This window comes from Folsomia candida, unplaced genomic scaffold, assembly GCF_002217175.1.
Source record: "Folsomia candida strain VU population unplaced genomic scaffold, ASM221717v1 Fcan01_Sc001, whole genome shotgun sequence".
In the NCBI taxonomy this organism is placed as follows: domain Eukaryota; kingdom Metazoa; phylum Arthropoda; class Collembola; order Entomobryomorpha; family Isotomidae; genus Folsomia; species Folsomia candida.
In genome coordinates, this window is record NW_019091193.1 from 25,768,195 (window position 1) to 25,795,218 (window position 27,024).

A 27,024-nucleotide genomic window follows, 5' to 3' on the forward strand; every position below is an offset into this window, starting at 1 on the left:
TATAAGAATGCAAGGCAGCAGATCTCATTGCCTTGTAAACTTCTAAAAGCATTTCAACCAAATAGTCCTTCTTTTAAAGAAAATACGCTCTTTCTTGTCAGTCTTGTTACGAGTTCCTTGAAGATCACACCTGGCTCTTGTACCTGTTTCCAACTTATATTTGTTTAATTCGCGGTTCAAATCGCACTTATTCTTCTTTACGGATAGCGTGTTAAATTTAGGAGTTCATATTAGTTGAGGAATTCTGCAAAAAAATCAAAGCACGGTAAGTCTATTTTTTAAATTAAGAGCAGGCTACTATCTAAATACTCTAGGCCTTTCAATTGGGATGCATCGTTGGTTGACAGATTTTTTATACTTCATCGAACGGGATTTTTAGAATTAACCATAATACATGGATAGATAGACACAAGTTGATTGTACTGCTCACTGAGGTCAAAAACTTCTTCTAAAATGCATCCATCTAGCAATCTGCCCAATACGCCAGTAATATCAGGTTTAAACACGAGATTATGTAAGCTGTTGCATAGACATTGGAGCAAGATGAATGTAATGTAATGCATACATATGCCAACATCATCAATTTGATTTTTCAAACAATATGCATCACACGTTGGCACACTTTTCCATATTTGCAAGTGAGGACTTGTCTGATTTTTTCATGCTTATTGTTTGCTGTCAGTTATTGTTTGAAATGAATAGGTCATCGTGAGGTCCTTCCTTGAAAGCTGTAGACGAATAACCCAAGTACGAGTGCATAATAATGACAAATGTGAAAGTACAATATTTTGTACGGTATCAAATCCAAATAGTCCTAATCTCAAATATATATCTTGTCCAAGTGCATTAATATTGTAGTGCGGACAATGCAAAAATTACTGCTAGTTGAAATCATATTCGTAGCATATTATGTAAATTGTGAATGCTACTGGTATTGTCTTCGTCAATGCAACTAAATTTTAGCATACCCGACCGCCATGAAACACTGTCAACTGTTGTCAATTTCATTCAATGTAAATGAATGTCCTGTGTTAGGCAATACAAAAATGCTAAAACTCTGAAAATATGCAAATATCAAGGAACGTCGCTTTAGCAGTTAAACTATTATTAAGAGTAGACAACATCCCATCATCTCATCGACTCATTTCCTTTTCAGTTTCTTAGATGAAAGTTTCACCATTCAAACTGTTATTAAATAATTATTTAATTTGAATGCCTACGAATTAGTTGCATTTGTCCTTTTTCAGTTTTAAATTTCAACAATGGAAACCTCCCGAATTGGCTCCATTTGTGTACTCCTCTCCGTTTTGGTGACCGTGGTGTGGACTTACCCAACCACGGTTCCAGCCACCCCGGAGGTCTGTTCGGCAATGACCCCTGGTCATGGGCCCTCTCCACAAAAGGGAAAGTCTCCCTTCACCCTCGAGGTCTCAACCACTGCCGTCAAGGGAGGAAATAACGTGCAAGGTGTCACTTATACCTTAGATTACATAATTGCGTGCATATAATTTTGACTCTCTCGGCATCTTTTTATGCTAATTGTATGCATTTTCAAACAGTTACGCTCGATGGAAATGGTCACACTTTCAAAGGATTCTATATCCAAGCTAGAGATACCAATGGAGCCCGCATTGGGACCTTTATTCCTGACGATGGCATCGTGAAAGTTCATGGATGTGGAGGAATCAAAAACGTAAGGCTCAATTAGCTCAGAATTTTTAATAAAAAATATATGCGTCTAGTTATTACTCACTCAATATTGTCGTAGAATGCTGCTCACCACAGCGGAAAAGATGATAAAAGCAGTGTTCTTGTTCACTGGAAAGCACCCAGAGAGTACAATGGCCAAGTTATTTTCCTGTAAGTTTCTCCTGATGAGATAATTTTCGTTCCTTGAATTATATGAAATGCCATTTCAGTCTAGTAGACCTTCTTTATGGGTCCAATGTTTAATGAATTGCCAACTTTTTTAATCAACACAGAGCCACGTTTGTTGAAGAATTTGAAAGTTTCTGGACCAATGTAAAATCTGAACCAGTTACTATTAGTGTAAGTCCCATGTCAAGGTGGTGATTGATTATATTTATAAATGCTTTGTAGACACTGAACCTCTAAATACATACGCAACATTTTCTAGGCTTAACTAATCTCGCACAGCACATCGCAAAAATATATACTCATCGTAGGTTAGCCGCAATTCGCACCTTTATTGGTAAGTTACTTATTACTAATACATACATATTATGACAGCAAAAAGCATTTATTTATGCAATGAATAAATAAATTTCAATGTATTAAAATGAGGCATGTGTATTTAATTTTCAGAGCTTTTCAGAATTGGATATAAACTCTCATCCTAATTTCACAGATTCCCGAAAAGAAAGAGCGACCCCCAAAGCGACACAAGAAAGTAGAATTTTAAACTACAATCCATACTCCCCATTTTCCCCATTGAATAATCAAGAACTACACTCGAATGAATTTTTAAAGCCTATTTCACATCCAGACGGATTACATGAAACCCAAAGTTTTGACCAACCCAAATTTTCCAAAAAAGCTTCCAAAAGAATCCGCAAAAGCTTCTATGTCCCAAATCCACAGATCAAATCCATCGATGGTAACATTATCGAAGATTGTAGATTTCACATTCATCGTCATCATCAAGTATCCACCATCCCTTCTGCTGGAATGGGTGTACTACTACACCACGGCGTCTCCAAAATCCCAGATTTTTCGTACGCCACAAGATACGCATACATGAGGGGACAGCCTCCGGTTTCGGTTTTATATTCACCCGTGGTCACAACTCAAAATATTCGAAATGTACACCCAACACCGGGACCAGTTCAGGGTGGATTCCACTACTTGGACTCAACATACGAGCATCGGCCACCCAATGGTCACCATCATGGGATAGTAGTACCCACCAGAAAAGTGAAATTTTACGACGACTCCCCAGTCTCACAACAATCTCGTCCCAATTATTACCCGTCTTCTGAGATACTAAGTTCATACAATGGTCATCGGAGACCGTCTGCCACAGATTTAAGTCCTGGTCACAGCCGTAATCCAAATTATGTTCAACCCAAGCCTGTCTATTCGGGACTAAATGGTGGTTGGTCTCAGCCTTCGCACTCATCATCAGGAACCCAGTACGGTGTTATAGGCAATGAGTATGGCGTCATTGACACTGCAATTGTCATTCCAAAAAACATGGAGGCATATGACCTTCCTAAATATGGCTACTTGGTTTACAATCCAAAACTGGGTCCTCCCTTCTACATTATCCCAGCCGAGACTGAGTCATTTGAAAATGCGCATTTTGGATTAGGTCGAAGTAGTCGTAAAAAACAATAAGCCATGAAATTCGTTCGTATTATATCCATGTAGTTGTATACTTTCCTGCTTTGCTTTAAAATGTCGCTCTTTTATTCATACGTATCCTCTCCTTAATCTAATACGCACAATTATTTCAAAATCTGTATTATCTGTATTTGGTGGTGATATATTTCTTAAAATTGTTTTTAAATCTTTAGGTCGAATTGATAGAAATTAGTAGAATAGTTTTTTTAGTAGAAAATGTGATAACCAAGTGCCTTTTACTATAAAATAAGCCATATATACTTTCTTAATTCGTCTTGGTTGAATATATATATGGACCTATATCTATGCATTCAGTTCATGCCTTAAATGTGGTCATATCAATTGATTACTTTCATCATTGCAGTATATTTATGGTGTTCATGCATATTGTTTTTGAAAACTTCAAACATTAATTAACACATAATGCTCCAAGGTCCCTGAGAATCCAAACAATCAAATTCAATCGGTTACACGGAACAATGATAATGTAAATAACTTTCCTTTCTATTACGATCTTTCCTTTGTGGATGTTCAACTTTTGAGTTTCTATGTAGCAAACCGTGTTCTTATGCACTGTGTATCTGCTGTAGAACATTAATTTGTTCATAGCTTTAGCCTCTCCGAATTCCATCAAGTAAAAAAATGAGTATCCACATTGTCTGGGTAGGAGTCGTTTTGGTTTACATTTTAAGGAACACGGAGAGCTTTCCCAACGGCGCCCCGATCGACTCGTGCTACAATTTCCGCCCAGGTCACGGCGGTGTCGCGGTTGACGGCTCGGAGAAAAACGACAGCAAAACGGTCTTCTCGCTTTCAGCTACCTCGGAGTCCGGCGCTTTCGACGGTAATAACGTAGTCCACGTCACATAATCTCACCATCATCGACAAATTTCACAGCTAAATCATACATAAATATTAAACAGTGGTGCTAAAAGCCGTGCATGGGGATCGACCATTCAAGGGGTTCCTTATCAAAGCAATACCTGACAAATACTCCCCTTCGAAGTGGGCAAATCCGAAAATTCCAATAGGAAAATGGAAGTAATTTAAAAATTGAAAAGCTATGAATCAAAAAAATGATAAGATGATTCAGTGCTTAAAATAATGTCAAATAAATAAATGTTCTTAGGATAAATCGGGATGCCAGGAGGCTGGATTGCTTCAGGGGAGAGAGTGTAAAGATTTTATAATTTTATTTATTCGCAAAAGTTGATAAGGGTATTTGCTTAGTAATTTTGATAATTTTATTGAACCTTAGAACGTCGTGACTCATATTGACAACGACCCCAAGCTAGAAGCTAATTTTATCTGGGTTCCTCCAAAATATCTCAAAGGCAAAACAGGGAATGTGACCTTTGTGTAAGTTCATGAAATGATGATAATATAACTTAAGGGATTGATAAAAACTATTTGCATATTCAATTTCAACACATTCTTATAGAGCAACAGTGGTTGAACATTTTGCACAATACTGGACTGGCGTGGCGACTGACCTGATGAACGTTCCGTAAAAGATTATAAAAGCGATGCAATTATGAAAAATGTAGTAAAAATAAGAGGTCTTTTTGTGTTATATGATAATGACTTATTTACAATAATTTGTTTTTCATAAACATATAAACATAAACATTTCATATTTCATAAAGCTTCAATTGTGCATGAGACGCACAGATTAGGATATAATATGAGATTAGGATGAGACGAGATTCTCTTTACTCGCCCCGTCCAGATCCACATTCTTCACTGGTTCAAATACTGTAAGGATACAAATCCTCGTTTTTTTTTGGTGTCCTTCTACATTAATTGCGCCCCTTCATCTTATGTTTGTGAGTGTCTGGCTGCTGGTTAATTGTTTCTTTGGACTCTGACGTTTGCTGCATGACAATGGCGGCGACATTATCTAGACAACTTCCAAAGGGAATAGCAAACCTTCTTCAGCAACTTCACACGACAAATTCAACCTTGGCATTGACGTCGTGCACCTCAAAATTAATTTATCGTCACTCCTCGTCGTCACCCAAACAGACGCCGGATAAAGCCGTGGCAGCTCAAAGTTCGGTGGATAAAGTGGGTGGAAAAAAGAACCTCCCGAACGAAGCAATATTTTATCATCCCCAGCACGATATGTACGTCTGTTGGCACCCAGAAGTCCCATTTCCGTACGAAATGAGCAAACCTATCCCTATCGAAGCCACTGGAACAGAGACGAACCTTAAAATCCAAGCTCTTCAACCTGTAAGATACTGCCAAAATTGAACCCTTAGTCACAACTTATTTTTTAAAATGATTTGATGATTCATTTTAGGTCAGAGAAGTGTTTCGTAAGAAAAATGAACGACTGATTGTTCGTGAAGTAATGAAGCTGACGTACACTCCCAAGTACGGATGGGAAGGGAGACACGGCCGGAAAATTAAATACGTCAAGAGAGATATGGATCCATTGAAGCAGACTCGAAATAGGCCATATTTGTAAGATCAGACAAATTTAATATTTTTATGTCTATATTTAGTAAACTAAAAACATCGTGACAGGAAAGAATAAAAAAAATAACCAATAATAAAAATCTTGTTCAAGAAAGTTGTTTTAACAAAGGAACGTATCATTCAAATCTGCATAGTGGCGCAACAACGCATACTTATTAACAGAGTTATTTGTTTTTGAGTATCTATACTCGATCAAAGCGATTTCCTATAGTCATATTGCGGTGTTGGGGGAAGCTTGGCATTACATCTGGCTCACAGGCTGCAAATCAGAAGGCAAAAAACTCCTTATTATCTTGTAGTTTACATGCATGCACACGAATATTTTGTTTGTTTAAATATATGGTTAAATTACGCAATGGAGGCTCTCGGAAATATGAACTCTGCAGACACTCATCGGATGTTGCACGTTTTCTTGGGTCATACATTAACAGGAAGTTGATCAGTCTTAACCCAGCCCCAGATAAAAGAGGAAACTTGTCCTTAATGTTGTTGTAAGGTTGATGCTTCAGTGTCATATTTTGAACGGCTGGCAAGCTATGAAATTCCGGCCAAATTGAGTCACTGGGGGAGCCGAGAAGATCGATGATGAGGTCAAGTTGATGAATTTCAGAGCGTCCAGGAAGTAGAGGCTTATGAGAAAGAAGTTCTCCAAAGATGCACCCTATAAACAAGTGTAATACAAGATTACTGAACAAGCCCCAGGTGGCTACAAAATATTCAAAAATGAAATTAATAAACTACTTACCTGCTGCCCACATGTCCAAAGCGGTAGTTTGTGTTTTGGCATGCAGTAATAGCTCTGGTGAGCGGTACCATAAGGTTACTACACCCGGCGTCATGGGTTGCAATGGTAAACCATACTTTCTAGCTGTAATAACAATATAAATAAATTACTAATGATTATGATATTAAATGCATTTATAAATTTAATGAAATCATACCCAGACCAAAATCCGCTGTAATTGAATCCATGCCAGAATTAGAACAATATTAAGCTATGTGAATGTGCCATATAAAATTATAATGAGTTTCCTTATACCAATTTTCAGAATTCCTTTGTCCGTCATTAGCAAATTTGACACCTTCAAGTCTCGGTGTACAATAAAGTTTCGATGTAAGTGACGAAGTCCCTTAAACAGCTGAATAAGGATGCACTTGATTTGATTCTCGGTAAAGGGACTTTGCATGTTGTCCAACAAACTCGCCAAATCCTGTTCGCAATATTCCATCACCAAGAACATGCTAAAATTATCAGTCAATTAATCCATGCATGAGTAAAATATTTTAGTACAATCAGTTAATTTATTGTTGGCACCACCCACGTTTCAAGATTTCTGCCGACGACAACGTCCTTTAAACATACAATGTTTGCATGCTGGACATTCAATAGAATTGAAATCTCTCGAAGAGCGCTTATCGGAATGCCATCCTTTTCCTTCTCCATCCTCATTTTCTTTAGTGCAACCACTTCGGATGACTTGTAGTCTCGAGCCCGATCTATGACGAATTCATATTATATCAAACTGTACTCAATGCATAGACAACTATTAAACGTAGTTTCAAAAATCTTCTTACAAACTACTCCATATGTCCCTTCTCCAATCCTGTTCAATTTTTCATATTCGCTTACGGACCGACATTTCCCGAGCTATAATACATATTTGATAATATCACTAAAAAATATAGCCTCAATGTAAGGAGAGTTATTAATTATTATTTAATACCAAATCTGCATCAGGAATTGGCATTGGTTCTCCAGTCAAAAATGACATCAAAATTCCCTTCTTGGTGATGGGAGCGCTGGGCTCGAGGATATAGTCGCCCTTTTTCTCGGATGTCATCATTAATCCTAATTGCAGAAAGTACTTTTGCAGAACTCCTCAACTAAATATAAACTCTTAAATTTAATTAACACGCTATCCGGAAAGAAGGAAAGGTTTGATTTGAAACATGAATTAAACGAATATAGTTGGAGAACAGATGTGGTCCTTAAGGAACTCGTACTTAACCAGACTGATAAGAAAGAACGCACTTTCTTTTAAAAAATGACTATTTGGTTGAAATTCATTTAAATTCTGTAACAGCAAACACTGCACACGGCTTGTGTGACTTTCACCAGCGGAGCATAACAATGCCGGGCCGGTAGGGAAACCAAATCTGGGGTACACAGCTACGGTGATTCAGATCGAAGCCGATCGATGCAATGCAGCAAACGGTACTGTCCCTCCTTTCATAATTTCAATCATTTTTGACTGATAATATCAAACAAAACATCGCAGTGACTTTATTCTGTACTGACATTCACGAATCCAATTATACTACAGCAATTATTATAAAGTCGTTCATCAAGAAATTTAAGACGATTTTCAAACTTGCATGCATCCTGAAATGCATTTTCCTTCAGGGGTTTGAGCAATCCTGGTCAAGGAATCGGTCTCCAGCATTTCCTTTGTAAGATGGGAAAAGTCGTGAATTTTTTCAAAGTTCACACGAATCTGTTGTTCTGTTTCAGATTCATCTGGAACATGGATGACGAACATGTTGCAGCCCGTGTTACGAGTGAATTTCAAGGCACTGGGGTCCCAACCTGCCAGGTTGAATTTGGCAGCGTTGGTAAAATGTTCCAAAAAGAACCGAATGAACGCCCCGTGAGAAACGATGAGTATGGTTTGGTCTGGAGAGTTTGACTTGGAAATGTTTTGAATGAGGTCCTATTTTCAGTGAATATTAGCATTATTTGTTGAGTTGATAATTTTGTAGAAGATTATCACACGAATGTTTAATGAGTACCACAAGAAATTCCCCTGCCCGTTTTCTAATTTCCGGAAGAGGTTCACTTTCCTGCACAGCAAACTCGTCCAAAGGTCGTCCAGAATTAAGAAATGCAATCAAGGCTTTAAAAATAGTCCCATAAGGTTGCCCATACATGTTATCAATTCCCTTGTGAAAAACACAAAATATTGTAACACAAATATTCCTGAAATTTGAAGTTATCATAATATGCATTACAATTTCCCGTAGTCGTTCATCAGTTTTTGTCGGTGGCGACTTGTTGTTCAAGTTGTGAGACAGGACAATCGAGGCCGTCTCAATTGTCCTGGGATAGTTGCTTGTATACACATCAGTGAAATTAACCTCCTTCAGAGTTTGTGCCAAATTGGTTGCCTGCATATATGGACCCAAGTCAATGGAATAATTTACTTGATTAAATTTAACTTTTAAAGTGATTGGCTGTAACATGAGGGGAACTTATTTTGGACCTGAATTTTTCCAGTTGTGTTGAGCACGTCTTCATCCGGATGCATTATCAACTTGGTATCGTTACCCACGGTCTCACCACTGCAAGCCACATAATAATACGTATGCACATAGATATCTAGTTATTTGTATACATATGCGGTGTGTGTGTGGAGACTTTACGTACACATAGCAAATTGAATTAGTTATGGCAAATTAATTGATTTATTGCTCAGAAAAGCGGAACTTACTGTCTTACGACGTAGACAGTGGCAGTTTTAACCCCCATTTTTATCTATTCTCTGTGGGATCACACGCAAGTCGTCCTTCTGCAAAGAGATCTGATGAAGAACTGGCATTGGAATGATGGAAAGACGAAGTAAATAGGATCTCTGTAAACTCTTGATACAGTACTGCACATTACAATGGTACGTGCTTTTGGCAATTACATCTACATAAGTAGCATTGTGATCATTTGATCAGTCCAGAGTTTAGCACGATGAAGTATTATGTATCTGTTATGTATGGGCAAAGAGTGAGCCGACCGAGAAAAATGTTTTGTTGACGAAGGTCATGGGCGGACGGTAACTTATCAGACCTGGTCAATTACAGAGTAATATTTGTAATTTGTAATTCAGACTCTGAAAATGTGATTTATACTTGGGTCTCAAGTAATTTGGCCAGATCCGTAACGTACGTATTGCTGCTGCATAATTATGAACCAGACAGTGTTTAACAAATTGCTCCCTCAGCAGCAGATTATGTATTCATGCAGCCAATCATTTCATGTTCACAGACGCTGCTAGTCATGGGATAAGCACAAAAAACCGAAGCTCATGAGGTATGGAAATGTTCACAAGCACCAAAGGTAGTGAATCTGCTCAACGAGACGTCTAATACTGGCAATGACGCAATGTCCAGCATGCTCGATGAGAAAATGGGAATGTGTCACAGAGAATAATGGTCATGGGAGGCATGAAATGAACGAAATCTCGCCTTTTAAATAAAAACAATCATATGACTTATCCCGAGAAACAAAGTTATTACATTGTAGTTGATTATATTTGAAACAAAGTATTAATTTATTTGACAGCATTAAAGATAAGGATTTGATAAGGTGTTCCACATATTGTGGTCGTAACGACCCCATCATAAAAGTATTCATCGATCTATAGAAGCAGCATGTGGTGTACACAGGTTCAACAGCTTATCAAAATATCGTCAATCTGGTTCTGGTATGAACTCTCACGGTTCACGATTGATGATGATTCGACTACTACTAGTAGTAGTATGGTTGTCGTGGATCTTTTACATAATGATTTGCTTTAAATACTCTGTACTAAATAAAATCAAGATTGCTTGACAATTTATCATAATACAAGGTTACGACAATTGCTTCGAGAGCTTCAAAAACCTTCATTTTTGAAGCGCTAATTATTTGGGCCGTCGCTAACGGTAATTAAAGCAGACAAATTTTTGCCGGAACGCCGAAATAGCCGATTTTACATTTACAACTGCACTGATTCTTGTATCCGTGGTTACGAAATTAATTCAAGGGAACGAAATGTGAGTGTTGACAAATTTTGGGCGTTTTATTTTTTGGGTGAAAATTTGTGCGGCGCACACTGGAGTCTACAGACTCCAGGCTTTTCGAAAATTAAGGTTTTTCAGTCGTCTAAGCAATTGTCGCAACCTTGTAATACTAAAGTTGTCAAGCAACCTTGAAATAAAATCCTCGAGAATTGGACCATCATATAATTTGTAATTATATTGTATTGTTATTCTACATATTTAGTAATTGCAGTCGCACAAGAGAATGACAAATATTGTAAAATTATACGCGTAAATGTTCCACGATGAATGAGCTTTTGAATACGGAAGCTGAGGAGCTTGGCCTCCGACAGTCCCAACGACATGTGAGGAAGCAGAGCGGAGGCGACCTGTCGTCCACCAGCGAAGATGAGACGGAAACCATCAGTGTTCACATCCAATGCAAAATTGAAAACTCGGATGACTTGCTAAGGCTTTGCGGGGACAGCGGCGTATGGCAAGTCCTGGTTCGCAATCCATCACACTGAATGAGCAGCCATTGAATGATTACAACTTAAAATTATAACCATTTGATAGATCTTCATATTGGGGTCCTTCTGTGGTCTCAACTGCTCGTAAGTATGTCATTTAAGTGGCCCGTCAAGATTTATGTAGTTGCATGGTTTTTTAAATGTTTTACATATTAGCATACAAAATTTTCTCTACATATTCATCTCTGATACTACCGATTACTGGTGCACCTTCCCTGAAGTGGACAAGGATAGATATACGGACAAAGAGCTAAAAACAATGCTTCTTCCAAGGTTCCTAAAAATGCTATAATATTCTTAAACATGTTCGATATCACTTATCTGCGTCCGTATAATTAATTAAATTATTGAAATAATGGAGTTTTCAGGGATTCCGGGGCTAACTTTGAGAAATGTTCGAGATACAGCTCAGATGTTTCTAACGGGACGATTGTGAGCATTCATCGGACCATAATTGAAAAGTGTAACACGGAAACCATTCCTGTTCAGTATGAAGGTGGCGAATTTGTCGAGACGATTGGAAGCGAAGTAAGTTTTTACATATTAACAAGAGAATAATTTGCCCTTCGAAAATACACGTGTGTATTTAAAACTGTCGACATAGTGGAGTTTGGTGTGCGAGGAAGCATATTGGCTCCCAGCCGTGGAGGCGACGTACATGGTGGGCGTTTTGGTTGGGTCCATCGTCTTTGGGATGCTATCAGACAAGCTTGGACGAAGATTCACTATCTGGATCTCAACATTCATGTTTGTATTTTTCTCTCCTCTGGTCGCCCTTTCCACCAACTTTGTGAGTCTTTTGATCTTCCGGTTTTGCCTTGGAATAGCTTCACCAGGGGTAAAAGTTGCTCTATATACTGCGTACATTGTTTTATATTTCAATTAATAACAAACTTCTCTTACACCGACTCGGTATTACCGAGGAGTTGTTTGCATGCAAGTAATGTGTTTTAATACAAGTAATCTGTTACTCTGCAGGTTTACTCCACGTCCTACGTCCTCGGTAAGCCATAAAATCAGAAAGGCAGATTCGGAATATCTTTGGATTGCGGGTGCGATACACATTAATGACAACTCGGTATGCCAAATAGTTGTGGAATCGATTGGTTCACATCGACGCGGTCTCGCGGGATCACTTTACAGCATTCCTTACAGCGCTGGGTACATGATACTCCCCATAATCGCATACTTTGTGAGAGAGTGGAGGAATTTACAACTGACCTGTGCCGCACTCTCGCCGCTTATGATCCTGACTTGGTGGTAAAAACAGTGCAATAAAATCAGTTCCACGCATTGTTAGTAGTCTGCAATGATAAGTATTGGCTCCTCGTTCTTCCCGGAAGGTACCTCGAGGAAAGCCCACGTTGGCTGTTGCTCAAAGGGAAAGTCGCGGAAAGTGAAACTCTCTTCAGGGAAATCGCTCGAGTTAACGGAAAGGAATTGCCGAAGGATTTCCACGCACTCGTAAAGAAAGTAGCTTATGCCGTAAGTGGAAAACAATCGGATTGTATTTGTTCTTTTGTTGCACTGTAGAGAACAAAGGTCATTTTCACGTCCCATGATTCCACTTGTACATATAGGAGAGAGAAAGCAAGTACGAAATCACGTGTGATCAACGGTGTCGAAATTGCACGACGGCCGTTTGCAAGTTGATTCACACCCCGGTCTTACGTTTCAGAGTGTTCTGCATGTCCATTGCCTTTCTAGCAATTAGCTTAGTTTATTATGGAATCGCAATTGACCCCACAAATCTGGGTTTCGACAGATACCTGTAAGACACCTGTAATAACGTGAAATAAGAGTAGCATTAAAATAATTGAAGGCTATTTTTTCTATTAGTTTTGCATTCCTTTGTGGGTTATTTGAGATCCCAGCAGAAATTATCGTGGCTTCACTCATCGACCGAAGTGGACGCAAGCCTGTCTTTGCAGGATTCTTCGTAACTTGTGGATCAATGATTTTCCTGTCTTTTGCTCTCCCGAGGGGTACGGATGATATTATTACAAAAACCCAGTGTGGCTAAATTTTGCATTCATTCTCACTCATTCTCCTCTTAATGCAAGGTTCCATCGGTGACGTCGTTCTCTTTGTGGCTGCTCAATTGTTCATCTCCGGAAACTCGACTTTGATTTACCTTTATTCCGCAGGTACGTACATAACACTGAAAACACTACTTACTTAATACACAGTGGCGAATAAGTGATATACGGCGAGCTATTATAAGTCTATGCTCTTGTGCAGAATTGTTCCCCACAGAGATCCGAGGCTATTGTCTTGGCATCAGCTCCATGGTTGGCCGCACTGGTTCCATCGCCGTGCCCTACATCGTGGAGTTAGTGGTGGGTGCATGGGACTTGTGAAGTAATATGTTAACATGTAGTCATCCGACACCCTTGTTGTTTTCAGGGGGAAAAGCACCACACGTATCCAACCATCATTTTCGGATCGGCTGCTTTGATTGCAGGAGCCTTGGCACTCTGTCTGCCCGAAACGAGGAATAAGAAGCTACCCGATACCGTTGTGGAAGTGGAGAGCTGCCGTCGCTAGAAACTGTGCGAAACGATACATCTTTATGCACATAATATAATCACATCGCCAAAATTTGAATAACGAGACAACTCGACAACCGCATATTAAACAAGCTCCAGCAGTCAGATGAAATGTATACTCAATGTATTCACGTGCAATGTAATATATGTGCTTATATGGATATTACTATAAGTTAGCATTTTAAGAGGCAATCCTTAACGAAATGAGCTTATATGTAAGTGCCCGTGGTTAGTAATGCAATACTTTGTTGTAGGAACGGAAACACGTTTGAAATGTGTAGGTTCCACTGATTATGTTGGAATGATGTTCAACTTAATTCGTTGCTACTTTAAATGTTCACAAGAGGGGTGAAAAAGTTTACTCATTTGAAACTTGTCAGCAATGTGAGCTTGTCAGTCAGCAATGTAGTTAATTTTGTTTAACGAAAAGCGTTGAACCAAATGTCCAAGTTGACAGGACTGATGTGCACATTTATGCACCACGTACAGCCAAATTGCAAAGTTTGCAACTTTCTCCATTCCTAGAATTACATATTTAGCATCCGGCATGTGTTTATGACTTGCGATGAGACGCTAAAAACTTTACAACTAAATTAGATTATGCAGCATTTCTTGACGAATCATATGCACACGAAACAAAAGTCGATTTGAATTAGGAGCAAGGATGAAGCCAATTTTATTTCTTTGAGACTCAAAAATTTGAATGTCTCACTCCTTGATATACCATTTACCCATTTCCCTTTGATTTAGTCGCTTGGTTTAGTTTAAAGCCCGTGCTTAAAAATGTGTAGAGTAATGTAAAAATGTGATAGAAATCCTTGATGCTAAAAATACTGGGAAATTATCCTCAGTCAGAGTTATGAATCGGATGGAGATTAAATTTGTGCCACCACGACAGAAGCGGATCATGATCAAATCAATTGGATTCAGCCGCAAAGAACTAGATCAGAGTTGATGGATGGCTAAAACTTCCTTCCATTTACTTTCTCCAGAATCAGCGGGTAGTGTTCCATTATTGTGCTTCCATTACGCTAATGACCTGTCTGTCTCTCTAACTTGGGCGTTATTGCTCCAACATTTGTTTGGGAATTGAGTCATGAAAGTGTCGCATCTTCCATAATGCGAATATTTTACACTCACTTTCAGACCCTGTGTCTCAGCGGAAAGTGGGCTTTCTTTCAGCGATACAAAAATTCGGTCCCACAACGTCGAAATAAGTATATGGTGCAGTCGGGCTAGGAAAATGGTAATTTTATTCGGACTCATAGATGGTAATATTTTTATGTATGTACATATTGTAGGATACAATTTGACATGTGTAGATTATTCGATACAACTAATTAAATTTAGGCCCTGTCGAAATATGTACATCATTAATTTTAATCACGGAATTTTATTATTTGCGTAGAGCTTGTGGTTGGTTACATACTTTATGCTGTTGACTTTTATGACGCTTGTTTTAGCATCCCCACAAACCGACCTGATTCATAAATGCTCGTTTGTTCCCCTAATGTTATAGTATTCAAAATTACCTCACCAAATGAAGGTTTGTTCATTTCATCACAAATAGATACACGTCTCTCTCTCACCCTTCATGCACCGGATGAATGTCAGTAATTAAATCCACCAAAATCAGGGATGCCAAAAATAGTGGCGAAGCGTGGAAAATGAGGTTCTCTCCAAAATTAATTTGATTACTCGCCTCCCTGCTTTCCAGGTGGAGGGAGGAAAGTAATGAGAACGTAATTAGGGTCGAGAAGATATGCAGAAGGGTACCGGAGCTGGGATTTATGTGCAACAGTGCGTCCCACATTTATATTTACACTACTTACTTATCAAATAATAAGACAATAACCTACGTGTATGCATAACATATTAAATTTATCCAGATCCCTTAAACCGATGAAGCATATTACTTGTAAAAGAATTCCAACACAAGGACGAGTGAAAAGTGCCCGGCTCGTTCGTTCTGGAAGCTTAAAGCATTCCAACTTCTCAATTTCACTGGAAACCACTTTAGCAAACTGCTACACACGCACTAATGCATAGCAATTGATCCTCTGTCAAAATGAGAGACCCTTAAACTGAAACATAAAAAGCCTCACAACAAATAGAACAATTCACACACACACGTCCATACATGTTTACGAGTACAAATAACTCTCAAGAGTATCACCACCACAATTGGGTTCAAACCTTGAGAACAACTCCACAACTGTGTAAAAAATTTGCAAGTCTAATACAATGAAGTTGTAAGATAAGTCGACTTTGTACGTATGTACATACATACGTACATGCTGGCTGAGGAATTGAATTACAAGTTTTGAAACATGTATGTACATATGTACATCCACGCCAAGGTTGTTTTCCACCGAGGAAGGAAGGAAGGATTTTTTTAACTTGCAGAAGAAACACAATATCCAAATAGCCTGCGCGGCCATGAACAAAATAAATTCAGTTTCGGAATCAATCACATTGTACTCATGTGAACCCTGCAGCTTATGCATGCAGTCCTCACTTTTCGGATGGGACGCTCTTTCATATCCTGGAAGAAGCTAACTTGCATTTCATCCTTAAAAGCTAGGACTGGCAATGTGAATGAAATAAAATAAAATATCTATTCGACAACATATGGAGGAAAAATTTGTCCCGATTTGATTATCCTAACTTGATTTCGTGTGTTATCTGTAGAAATATGTGCAGAGGAGGAGAGTGCGGATGGTAAATCGATTTCTGATTACCCTGACATAGCTCGAAATGTAAAGAGGACATGCCAGTTCATCTTGATTCCAGAGATTCTTCAATCCGACTTCCTTTTACAAATCAGCTGGTTTTTGAGGGAGAATACAAGTCTTCTTCAGGACTGAATGCACCCAGAGAAAGCCTTCCCTTCGTCCGTGCACTGAGTAAACTTCACCAAAGTGTCATTTTCAACCAATCCCTGGAGATGCTCCGTTTCATGAAGGTTGAGAAATTCGATTCTCCGCTGGCCAGGCAGCGTGCTCAGATCTTCACAATTGTCCTTCAATAGGCCGAGGGAGAGCTTGATAAAGGAGCCGTTTCGGATGAGTTTGTACCCCTTCGAGTGATCCCAGTGGACGACACGATATGATTTCGACTTGATCAACGTGTCGATAAGTTTGATGAGGGCGAAGGAGTGAGACACCACCACGACCACTTCTTGCTCCTCGTCACCATTGTCCAGCTCCGTGCACAGTTCCTGCAACCATTTTCCAAAAATAAATATGGGCCAACCAATCATCGACTATCCGATCAACACATTTCAACTTTCGCAAAACTCTGCATTTCTTGACACCATTAAATTCCACTCAAGGATTTCGGTCGGAGCCTACTTATTTAGGTTAGATGAGGTTTTGGCTTGAAGGTTTTTCTGGGCATTGTGTGCGTCCGGATATGGAATAGCTTGTAGTGCTTGTTGTCATTGTTTTGGTAAATGAATGGCTGCTTTCTCTTCTCAGCTCGAGGATAATACTCTGAAAAATACAATGGAACGAATGTCTGGACATTTCTCCGAAGCCATCGATCTCGACTCACAAAAAATAAATAACAGCCAGATTATCCACCCCAGTTAATGCCACGCATAGTAAATTCACATCTTCAGTGGAACATCAGAGTGATGAATTGCATTGTTGTGTGCAATTCGTTTTGAAAGCTATTTTTGTGCATGCATAGTTTTACTTCGTGAAGGAGGGGACGGGCGAGGAGATGAAGGAAGATGATAAATGAAGGACGAGTATATAAATAAATATTCCGTACCTTAAAAAAATTGCTCATTCGACAGCCAACTGAAAATCAGGTAAAATATCATTATTCTATACTTCGCCATAGACCTATAAATATATTTTTATGATATAAAAGTCATTAATATACAAAGGAACTAATTCATTTAAATGACAACAATGGGATGTTAATGATGGGGGGCAGTGCTTATATAATTTCAAAATAAACTAACTGAGGGGGAGAGCCCTTATTTACTTCAGCTCTTTACGGAGTATCAAAAAAGTGAGACTGCGTACATATATAATTGATCACGCTGAGAATAATCATACTTTAGTCGACCATGCAACTATAAATATTGACGTATTCATATCAATGGAATATTATAAAGCGTCGGAAATAGTTTGGCCTTCATGGTGGAGAAGAATAAAGCATTTTAATCATACAAGCATCAACTGCTTACCATCCTTCATTTTCTCTGCCCCCTGCGGTGTAAACCCCATTAAGTCGCCTCCACTTTTCAACAAAGCCGTAATTGCGTCTTGATATTTTTTCCCTTGGAACACCCCGACCGCCTGCAAGTGAAAACCAATCGTGTATGCACGGCTTATCATATTTCGACCCTGTTGTGCGGTGAATCTTTTCAAAATTAAATTTTGTGTGCATATGGCTCATACTTATGAATTTGTTGTTCCGACGATGTTCCGCAGATTTGTCTGTTCTAAAGTAAAACTTTTTCATGCAAAAGGAAGGAAGTGCATCCTATAGACGAGACCAGGTTGGGGAAATGGGAGACACTTTGTAAACATCACTCTAATAATCAAAACTAGGTTATCCTTCCAGATAAAAGTACACGACGAAGCGAACGTGTGATTTATTCCTGACTGACTATTGATTGTATGTATGCGCCACAGCATGGTTTTATTTATTATTGATTTTGCAACACTTCCCACATTTCTATCGGCGTCATCTTCATGCTCGAGCTGGAGAAACATATCTTGGTGGCTTGATCGTATCACTCACTACAAAAGCAGCAATTTCATGCTCCTTTGACGACGTCGAATGGGAAAGAAGGAAAAGGTCGCAAAAAACGTGATTCGTCAATTTCAATAACAAAGAGAGCGAATGCATTATTCATTTAAACTAAAATGTGTCAAGCACGTTCTTCGGCGAAAGTGCATTGTTGTAGTGTACATTTATTAGTGCTGTTGGCCATTGTCAATGCGAGCGAGGAGTTTTCATTTTTTTCTCTCAAAATCCGCTCATGTAAGCCCATTTTTTCATCTAAAAGCATCCGAAAGTGATGACAATCTATGTATTCTAATTTAAATTTAGACTTGTGGTGAGTGTGTTGCAACGCGAGCGGATGCGAGGAAAGCATGCGGACAGAGTGGTTCTCGTGGCTTTTGACTTTGTCAGTTCGTTTAGTCCTTCAAAAGAATAAATTGTGAACAGTCTCTTAAAATCTCGACCTGCGAAGGTTATCACAACAACTGATCCAAACACAAAGGGAGCTTATGAGTGGTAAGCGTGCACTTTGCCCTCAAAATTTGACTTTGTTTGATGTAAGGAACAGATAGTGCTTTATGGATTACCGTCCACAAGCTTATATATCAACCATACGAGGATAAGTCGAATATAGAATAATGAACTTTTGACGTGAAAATCTACATTTGCATATCGTAAGGATATTTTGCGAAATGTTTAAAATTGGTCTGGAAAGAGAAAGTCAAAACCTATTTACTTGTATCATATTCTTCGCATTTAAGAATATAGCCCTTTAACCTATTTAATTTAAATAATAACTTGCATATATTTCTTAACTATTGTTAACTTAATTGAGAGCGTCATTGCATAACAATAAGCCACAAAGTTTTTGGTGCTGACAATGCTAATGTCAGAATCTCTCACCCTTTCTCTGAGTCGGACATCCGTCTTTATTTGCAGCTTCGTCAAGTTTTTGGAACCTTTCACAATGGCCTCGGCAGTTCGGAGTGCTCTCAAGTAGTCGCTGCTGTACACACGTGTGATGTTCTCTTTGGACAAGTAAAAATACAATACAAAATTAATTTTTTGTGTCGATCCGCTAGAATAAAACAGACTTTATTATTGTTGAAATGAAATTAAAACGAGATATGAGTTTGTCTGACATGAAAGACCGCAATATCACTTCACCCACATAATGTGGGCCACATTTGGTTCGCCGATCTGTTCAGGATTTGAGTTTGACAGTTTGGAAAGAAAGCTGAATTTTGATTTTGTAACACGACAATTTTATTTAATTGAATGACAAGAAACGTGAAATGGCATTCCCGATGTAAGTAATTTCCCTAATTATTTTACCATGTTGTTGGACTATATGGAACAAAATAAATTCACTGTTAACTTATGAATTGCATGAATTGAAAAAAATAAAACGTTCAAGATGGGAATGTAAATTTCTACTTATTTCAACAGTCATCACGTAATGCAAACTGAAGAGGAGGTGGAACCACTCGACCAAATTGACCAAGCTGCCTCTGATCGAATATTAGAATTATTCGCCACTCCGTATCCTGAGTTGACCCGTGCTCAAGTTCTGATGCTGGAGAGGATCGTAGCTGCGACAAAAGTGGCGCAATTGCCTTACTCCCTTGTCTTCCAGCCGGATAATGTTTTATATGATGGTATGGTTGGTCAAAAGTGATGATGACGATGATGATGAATAATGTCAACAATTTGTACAGATACGATGGACATCGATGATGACATCTCTTTAGCCAGCATTGTCATTCCTCGATGTGAACCACTCGCTGATTTAGCCCCATACATTTACTCAACAAGGGGTCGACACTCAACCGGACATACCACGCCCAGTAATAGTTACAATGTTTGTTTATGATAAATTGTTGTCCCCATGCAATATTGTAACAATATTTCAGATTCGGTAGCAGATAAAATGAGAGGGATGTGGAACACGTACTTCGAAAATGCGAGAGGATATGACGAAGGGCACGTTTATGATGACGATGATGTTTTGGAGTTTGTTGACTACATGGAACTTTTCATGGATGATCCTGCAGTGGGAATGCCCTTGAATACTTTGAGAGGAGGCGAATGCCATGTTTTGTATGACCATAAGCGGCAATTTTTCATTCTACACTCCATAAGGCATCGTTTTTTGTTGTGCATGACTCCAGGTACGGTGACTATGTGTACTGTAATGATTAGTACAAGTAATAGTGAAAATTATTATTCGTTCACAGGTTGTTTTAGACTGGAAGGAGAACACGTTTCGGTCGAATTTCCACACTGTTTTAGACATTACAACACTGAGGTTCATGTGGTGCTGGAAATAACCCGTGTTCATGACAATGATGACAAGAAGAAACCGAAAACCATCCCTATCGACATGTTCAGTTCCAACTTTCTGTGGATAATGATTGGAATGATGCAAAAACGAAGAAATATCTACAAAAAGTGTGGTTTCAGCATATCCTCCGAATGTTCCATCAGTCGTCACAGAGGCATGGATTTTTACTACTTACCAGGCAGCGGTAGATAAAATATCATGTCTTGAGGTACATAATACTTGAGAATTTGTACACATAAATAAGTGCGAGTGTATAATGTGTTCCATTTGGTTTGCAGTTCTGCCATATCCTCAAGTCTTTGAATGACACGACCTACGAATACGTATCAGACCATACCGTACTTCCCGTTAATCTGCATGACCAACTGGAACCACTACTCCATTCTCTGGGCATCACAATTACCCTGCAAGGATCCGTGTCGGATGAAGACCTCGAGTCAATTGGACTTTCTGACTTATTTGGTGTCCCATTTAATGAAGAGTCCCTCAAAGAGTCAAAGATTGTCCTATATCAGGAATCGAACAATCATTTCGAATACAGAGGAGTCACCACAGATTGGAGTAAGAAGCAGTTGTATGTTAACAGCACACAAAAAACCCTTCTTTTTGCAGCAAAGGAGAGGGGTCACAAGTTCACATTTGAACCTCGCCGCATTTTATATGACAGGACTAACATGGTGAAAGCAGAGTTTATGACGATTTTAGGGTCAGTTATTGCAAGTTATTTGCATGCACCACGACCAGATACTCGACAAGACTTTGTTAATGTTAATTGTAGAGTAGATACTAGCTTTTTAGTTAATAGAAATCGTATTAGTGATATGCAGAATGTACCTCTACAAAGATATGAGAATCCAGAGGAGCATGATGAGGATTATAGTTATGATGATGAGGCAGCTTTTTATGATAATCAACATTTAACAGACTTGGAGTTGTTAATGCAATGGATTGCTCACGAGTACCGTATTAAGGTTATTATTACTGTTAACCCAGAGGAAGTGGATGAGCAATAGTAGTAATTTTAAATAAATTGATGTCTGTCAACCACCTAAATTTATAATGTAAGGATTCGCCCGTGATTTACGTACATACCTTTTGCTCCCAAGTACTTGGCCAAAAGTTCCACCTGAAAACATTCAGACGACAGGAAATGAGAGAGGCCTGAAAACCATACAGTCAATTCAATTAAGCTTTCGATTAAAACTTTGAAACTCTGCGGAGGAGCGGTTCGCATTTGACGGAGGCAGCAGGCACTGGATGCTGGTTCGCGTGAGTGAACGAAAGCAACAAACTCACCACGACGGATGCACCTTTGCTTCACAAGTTCCACAAGACAATAAACTTACGATATCCTACGTGCCACCCACAGAACTGTGCCACCAAAGCAAAGGCACCAGTGAAAGTAAATAGCTGGCTGATTTGTTGTCTACATGAACCACCACCACCACCTCTCCTGCTTCAAATACTTTGCAGCCAACTTATTTAATCAGCATGAGTAGTATAAATACGTACGTACGTATGTGCCCCACTTGTGGGAGTTGAACCAAATTACCACAAATTAGAATGTTCACAGAATTTTAGAATTCCTTCATAAATAGCATTACACCATCCGCATAGCCAAATTTTAAGGAACAATCAGAACGTATTACGCCCCATCCGAAACATGCTGAACAGGTGTGATCGTTAAGAAATTCTAAGCGAAGCGACAAGAAATAGCTGCTCGCGGTGGTGTGATAATGCTTTAACATGAGATCTAAAGATGTAGGAACTTGTATCTGAGACTGGAAGACAATCTGCAGATGTTCTTGGCAGTTTTACTGGAGAATTGAACCATTCTGACATTTATTTGCTCTGCTACGTCGTGAAGTTGATGTATCTCCGCCATAAAGGTGATCACCGTAGTGGTGCTGCTCTACATGGTTCTCATGGATGTTAGGCAGCGAATTCGGCATCGGTGTGTCCCACTGATGGTCCTAGGAAGTGAAAGTGGGAGGGAACTATTATTACCTGGAGTTCGCCTGTCTTTGTCAAATCATCTTCTCTCGAGTCCAGGAAACATTTCTGCACATTTCCTAAGCTTTCACCACTGCAACAAATAAGATACAGAAGCCATTTATAAATTTTCCTTGCTGAAATCGCACACACAAATGTGCCATTTATTCTCTAGTCAACTAAATACTCTGCCAAGGAAGGGTCTAAGGAGATATTCAAGTGGGATATACATGTGCGATTCGAATATGTGGTTGTAATACAAAAATGTGTGTACTCTAGTGTGTGTATTGTCACATAATTCCACTCCATAACTGTCTGCACCACTTGTGGAAATAGGAAATGGTTTCTGTATTATTCTGAATTCTTTTTATTATGAAGTTTAATGTGCTGCGTGAGGAGGACGGAGTTTGAAGATGAGTGAAGCACTTACTGTCGGGTGAGATACACGATGTGTGGCTTGGGAAGACTTCTCGCCATGTTGGATGGAGGGACGAATTTGTGTTATTACAGAGTTTATCACACTGACAACACTAATCTTTCAGAAAAAATTATTCTCCGTCCACACTTTCACTCTGCGCTACTTATTTATCCAGCAAGTGTTTTAGTTATTCCAAACAATGGTTAGCTTGAAAAATAAGGGCACAAATTCAGATTTTTCTACGTAATGCACCTCCTGAAAGTCAGAGTCTCACGTCAAATTAGTTGAGATGTGTGGCTGGAATGTAAAAGCGAGTGGGCAGAAGAGAATAATACGCTGGTGGAGTAATATTCATACAAGTCACATATTTAGGACAGGCGAGCAGTGTTATTACTTGGTGCTGCAGACTTGACATAAAATCTCAGCCTGCCTCCGACAACAACCTATGAAAAATAGTCTCGAAATGTGTCAAAACCTTTCCCTTTTCGGGAGTTCCAACCTCAGCCAAATGTCACACACAAATGTATCATCAGCACCAATGCGTATATCTTTGCCCAGCGGAAATCTATATCAGTCTGGTGGCCGGCTCATTGGCTTTCTTATTTAGTATTCTCACTTTCACTTCTCTCGCTTCGTGCAAATTTTGACTGAACAATACCGAGTAGAAAATAAATCAAAAACGTATTGTGTTGCCTTCACTCGAAGCTTATAATTATGCAGAATATTTCGTTCGTAGGACTAAAAAAGAGTGCAGAAGAGTATGAATTATTGGTTTCAATTTATGTACATATTCCTCAAACACGAGAGTTTTGTGATGGATTGTGGAATAAGCAAGCAAGTTTCTTGTAGTTTCCGCTCACTCACTCGAGACGACGACCCACCACATCCTTCCCTTTATGTGCATTGTTGAATGGTAAGTACAATATTGGTTCAACAAAGTGAATAAATTGGAAAAGTGTGGGGTGAGGTGCTGCGCCGGAATCTGAGAAACGGTGTTCAGGACAAGGCGTCTCACTCTGCAGTGGAAAACTTAAGCTCTTCTTCTCCATACGACTCACGCCAACCTACTGACTCCGGTGTGGCCAAGGCTCATGGAAAAACTCGATACACGTTTCGTTTGGGGCGAAAAACTTGCTCATACTATTCGTTCCTTGCTGTGGACCCAGTGCTTGCTTCTCATCCTGCCCACCATGGAGAGCAGAGGAAGAGAGGACTGGCAGGAGAAAGTCTCATCTCTTGTAGCATTGACTCTGCGACTGCTATCAGCTTCTGGCCAAGCTTTATGTGGCAGCACAAACGATAGCGAATATTTTTCCAGTCAGTCAGTAAACCAACCCAGATACACATTTAGCATATCTGTAGTCAATAAATCTCTCGACTGTTGGAGCAACATCGGTTTTGGCAATCAGATTTCTCCACAGATTCAAACCTCCTCCTCTGCTCTCCTTGTGCGAGGGGATGTGATTGACAACTGCACCAACTTGGACAGCGTGCTCAGTGAGGAATGGACATGCACTTTCACTGAATCTACTCCTCACGAGGTCGAAGACTTGAAAGATGAAAATATGTACGGGTGAAGCTGATGAGAAACGTTGCTGCTGGTTGCAAAGTCAGTAAGTAGCGATTTTTTTTACAAATGCGAAGAATGGAGTAAAAATGTAATCGCTTGCAACGATGATGACCATGCCCATTTCAGCAGAGAACAAGTCCGAGTATGGGAAGGAGAGGAAGAAAGAGGGACGAAATGAGTTGCCAAGTCTGGGAAGGAGCGAGGAAGGAAACTCATCTTGGTCCGCTTTCTCCTTTGCCGTCATCTTTATCTTCATCTTTCAACCGTGGAGGCAACAAAGGTGAGGCAACAAAGTAGGCGAGCGACGAGTGAATGGGAGAAAGCAAGGGAGGGCTCAACAGGTCTTCCACGTCTCACGACCAACCCAACGTCGCTCTCATCTCTTGTTGGCTTTCACATGATTACATCCTCAGCCAGCCAGCCACCCACCCACCTCCCCTGCCAACAACCCACCAACAACTTTCACCACCGTTGACTTCAGCTCATTCTCCTTTTCAAACTTCTCCGGTAAATATGTAGGTATCAAACGTAAGCTCAGTTTATGTAATTAAGTAAAGATGAGAGAATATTATACTCGGGGGACTGCGACGCAGAGTCATCCTTTCTTCATCATAAAAATGTATGTAATTTCATACCCATGCGGAGATATCTGTATTTTGCAATTGTGTTTGTAGTTGGGGTTGGTTCTGGAAGCAAGATTTAATCGGCTTTTGCTCATTAATTATTTCCAGTGAAAGACCGTCTCCAGAAACGTGTGGGATGGTGGAATGGAATTTGCATTACCTTTTAATCATGTAGGGCTTTCTTCGAGGATGGGAATATTAAGTACGTGCAGGTAAATAACTTGTGTAATAAGTTGATATATTTCCTAGAATCGATTCCATAATTGCTCGCTCAACTTTCACTTTTTTATGAATTTTAATATTTGGTTTGTGTGATTGGTGGTATATGTCCCGTATGTTTCATCTGTAATTTTTGGTCCTCTATAAAATTTTTGTTCATCAACTCTTACTCGGTTTTTCTGGCATATCCCAAATTTTCTGTAATTTCTTTCACTTGTAATTTCTACTTAACGCTTGTATTTTAACTCTAAGATGCAGGATGAACCATTGTATTTGGTGAAAGTTATATGGTGAAGACTTAAAAAAATATCCACTGGACACTTAACTAAAGCTGAATTTATATCGTGCGTCTGTGGAAAAATGAATTTGGTTGAACTTTCCACTCACTCTTTATGTCAAGTTGTTGTGTCCAAAAATGGCCACCGCTAAAGGTTGATAGACCCCGAGCTACGATAGAATTCTGTACATTCATCAATCTATCTGATTATTTTGCAAATTTTTTTTCTAAAAATCAGATCTCACAGGATTTTTAGTTACATTAGTTGTTTATGACCAATTTCGATCTGATTTTTCTCATTATCGAATTTAGCTCTTGATTTAGAGAGCATTATGTATATATGTATGCATCAAATTTGAAGTCGATCAGTTGAATTTATAGAAAGTATAGTGATTCCGACACAAGCTTATGATTTCACTGATGTGAGCCAAAACATGTTTACAAGTCATACATTTACAGGACAAGCAATGCTTTACATAAATTAAACCCTTTGAAATAAATATTTCAAAGAGCCTTTCGGAAAATGTCTGATTCATATTTGACAATATCGGAGCGGAATAAGTTTGGTTGAATTTCGTGGTACAATGACAAACCAGGAAATCAAGCTCGTCTCAAAAGCATTTCACGGGCTTACATTTGTGCTTTGTTCAATTATTGGAATAACGATGGTTGACAAGAGAGCATACGAAATAAGAATTTTAATCTCAGAGTAAATGATACACGAATGGCATGTCGTGTTTCTGTGGTGGCGGAAGGGCGAGAGGACGAGAGTTCCGCAGTTTCTCTCACTTTCTCCTCAAATATTATCTGTTTGTTTTATTAAGTAAGCAGACCAGCCTACCCAACCAAGCTCCGTGCGTGCTGCATCTTTTGACAAAATATTTGCAGAAGGCTTTTCGGCCTACAAAAGTCCCAGCCTCCAGTTGTGAAGGGATAATTTCAACGTGGTCTATTTATATTTATTATTTTCTGCTACACATGTTGATCTGTGAGCCAAAGTAACAAACTTATCACAATGATCATACATATGCAACAAATTGTCCTGAGCTAAAGATAATGCTTATCAATCAATTCTATTTCACTGCTAAATATGGTGACCACAGATATGATGTTTTCTCCGA

At 39.2% G+C, this 27,024-nt stretch overlaps 5 protein-coding genes and 1 non-coding gene across 9 annotated transcripts; 4 read left to right on the forward strand and 2 right to left on the reverse strand.

Annotated features, from left to right (window-relative positions):
• Window positions 1-82: 82 nt before the first annotated feature.
• Window positions 83-4,936, forward strand: LOC110861974. Of its 2 annotated transcripts, none has more exons than XR_002549126.2 (11): window positions 83-265; window positions 1,248-1,467; window positions 1,560-1,693; window positions 1,769-1,860; window positions 1,983-2,049; window positions 2,138-2,212; window positions 2,369-4,207; window positions 4,287-4,404; window positions 4,493-4,538; window positions 4,622-4,722; window positions 4,805-4,936. It is a non-coding gene; the product is annotated as an uncharacterized LOC110861974 (transcript). The 2 variants fall into 2 exon arrangements; XR_004833715.1 differs by having other exon boundaries at window positions 2,138-2,186.
• A 153-nt stretch (window positions 4,937-5,089) lies between these two features.
• Window positions 5,090-5,941, forward strand: LOC110855700. The gene is made up of 2 exons (XM_022104113.2): window positions 5,090-5,598; window positions 5,669-5,941. Exons 1-2 carry the CDS (start codon window positions 5,242-5,244, stop codon window positions 5,834-5,836), a joined length of 525 nt encoding a protein of 174 aa, XP_021959805.1. The 5' UTR covers window positions 5,090-5,241; the 3' UTR covers window positions 5,837-5,941.
• On the reverse strand, window positions 5,830-9,472 carry LOC110855679 (cyclin-dependent kinase 10). The gene is made up of 12 exons (XM_022104093.2): window positions 9,336-9,472; window positions 9,108-9,186; window positions 8,857-9,012; window positions 8,638-8,787; window positions 7,572-8,558; window positions 7,423-7,495; window positions 7,170-7,344; window positions 6,887-7,089; window positions 6,789-6,803; window positions 6,593-6,715; window positions 6,200-6,508; window positions 5,830-6,106 (listed from the first exon to the last, which is right to left on the reverse strand). The coding sequence occupies exons 5-12, from the start codon at window positions 7,689-7,691 to the stop codon at window positions 6,030-6,032; spliced, it is 1,095 nt and encodes a 364-aa protein (XP_021959785.1). The 5' UTR covers window positions 7,692-8,558; window positions 8,638-8,787; window positions 8,857-9,012; window positions 9,108-9,186; window positions 9,336-9,472; the 3' UTR covers window positions 5,830-6,029.
• LOC110845410 (organic cation transporter protein) lies at window positions 9,372-15,082 on the forward strand. 2 transcript variants are annotated; one of them, XM_035846674.1, is made up of 15 exons: window positions 9,372-9,512; window positions 9,881-10,420; window positions 10,880-11,141; window positions 11,212-11,249; window positions 11,322-11,438; window positions 11,534-11,693; window positions 11,770-12,003; window positions 12,144-12,168; window positions 12,257-12,425; window positions 12,509-12,650; window positions 12,746-12,936; window positions 13,005-13,150; window positions 13,229-13,312; window positions 13,407-13,504; window positions 13,572-15,082. In XM_035846674.1, exons 3-15 carry the CDS (start codon window positions 10,941-10,943, stop codon window positions 13,710-13,712), a joined length of 1,746 nt encoding a protein of 581 aa, XP_035702567.1. In that variant the 5' UTR covers window positions 9,372-9,512; window positions 9,881-10,420; window positions 10,880-10,940; the 3' UTR covers window positions 13,713-15,082. The 2 variants fall into 2 exon arrangements, with proteins under 2 accessions (XP_035702567.1, XP_035702566.1); XM_035846673.1 differs by having other exon boundaries at window positions 9,881-11,141.
• LOC110845418 (probable phosphoglycerate mutase GpmB) lies at window positions 14,950-24,453 on the reverse strand. The gene is made up of 7 exons (XM_022091817.2): window positions 23,227-24,453; window positions 22,812-22,890; window positions 21,897-21,930; window positions 19,364-19,488; window positions 17,916-18,027; window positions 17,492-17,520; window positions 14,950-16,934 (listed from the first exon to the last, which is right to left on the reverse strand). Exons 1-7 carry the CDS (start codon window positions 23,271-23,273, stop codon window positions 16,572-16,574), a joined length of 789 nt encoding a protein of 262 aa, XP_021947509.2. The 5' UTR covers window positions 23,274-24,453; the 3' UTR covers window positions 14,950-16,571.
• On the forward strand, window positions 19,467-21,857 carry LOC110856332. 2 transcript variants are annotated; one of them, XM_035846675.1, is made up of 6 exons: window positions 19,467-19,498; window positions 19,910-20,118; window positions 20,179-20,307; window positions 20,374-20,631; window positions 20,698-21,012; window positions 21,083-21,857. In XM_035846675.1, exons 1-5 carry the CDS (start codon window positions 19,482-19,484, stop codon window positions 20,994-20,996), a joined length of 912 nt encoding a protein of 303 aa, XP_035702568.1. In that variant the 5' UTR covers window positions 19,467-19,481; the 3' UTR covers window positions 20,997-21,012; window positions 21,083-21,857. The 2 variants fall into 2 exon arrangements, with proteins under 2 accessions (XP_035702568.1, XP_021960512.1); XM_022104820.2 differs by lacking the exon at window positions 19,467-19,498 and adding an exon at window positions 19,610-19,769.
• Window positions 24,454-27,024: the final 2,571 nt, after the last annotated feature.

Excerpts from the sequence above, each read along its gene's own strand:
- LOC110855700 (XM_022104113.2), top strand. The coding sequence starts at position 5,242 with ATGACAATGGCGGCGACATTATCTAGACAACTTCCAAAGGGAATAGCA. Across the intron at positions 5,599-5,668 it reads AAATCCAAGCTCTTCAACCT|GTCAGAGAAGTGTTTCGTAA; the intron begins GTAAGATACTGC and ends GATTCATTTTAG.
- LOC110855679 (XM_022104093.2), bottom strand. The coding sequence starts at position 7,691 with ATGATGACATCCGAGAAAAAGGGCGACTATATCCTCGAGCCCAGCGCT. Across the intron at positions 7,090-7,169 it reads GTCGGCAGAAATCTTGAAAC|CATGTTCTTGGTGATGGAAT; the intron begins GTGGGTGGTGCC and ends TGATAATTTTAG. Across the intron at positions 6,509-6,592 it reads TTTGGACATGTGGGCAGCAG|GGTGCATCTTTGGAGAACTT; the intron begins GTAAGTAGTTTA and ends ACTTGTTTATAG.
- LOC110845410 (XM_035846673.1), top strand. The coding sequence starts at position 10,941 with ATGAATGAGCTTTTGAATACGGAAGCTGAGGAGCTTGGCCTCCGACAG. Across the intron at positions 11,439-11,533 it reads AAAACAATGCTTCTTCCAAG|GGATTCCGGGGCTAACTTTG; the intron begins GTTCCTAAAAAT and ends TGGAGTTTTCAG. Across the intron at positions 13,313-13,406 it reads GATTTACCTTTATTCCGCAG|AATTGTTCCCCACAGAGATC; the intron begins GTACGTACATAA and ends GCTCTTGTGCAG.
- LOC110856332 (XM_035846675.1), top strand. Across the intron at positions 20,119-20,178 it reads GGATAATGTTTTATATGATG|ATACGATGGACATCGATGAT; the intron begins GTATGGTTGGTC and ends CAATTTGTACAG. Across the intron at positions 20,308-20,373 it reads AACCGGACATACCACGCCCA|ATTCGGTAGCAGATAAAATG; the intron begins GTAATAGTTACA and ends ACAATATTTCAG.
- LOC110845418 (XM_022091817.2), bottom strand. The coding sequence starts at position 23,273 with ATGGCGAGAAGTCTTCCCAAGCCACACATCGTGTATCTCACCCGACA. Across the intron at positions 17,521-17,915 it reads GGCAGAGAAAATGAAGGATG|TTGGCTGTCGAATGAGCAAT; the intron begins GTAAGCAGTTGA and ends CCTGATTTTCAG. Across the intron at positions 16,935-17,491 it reads GAATGAGCAATTTTTTTAAG|GAACTGTGCACGGAGCTGGA; the intron begins GTACGGAATATT and ends AAATGGTTGCAG.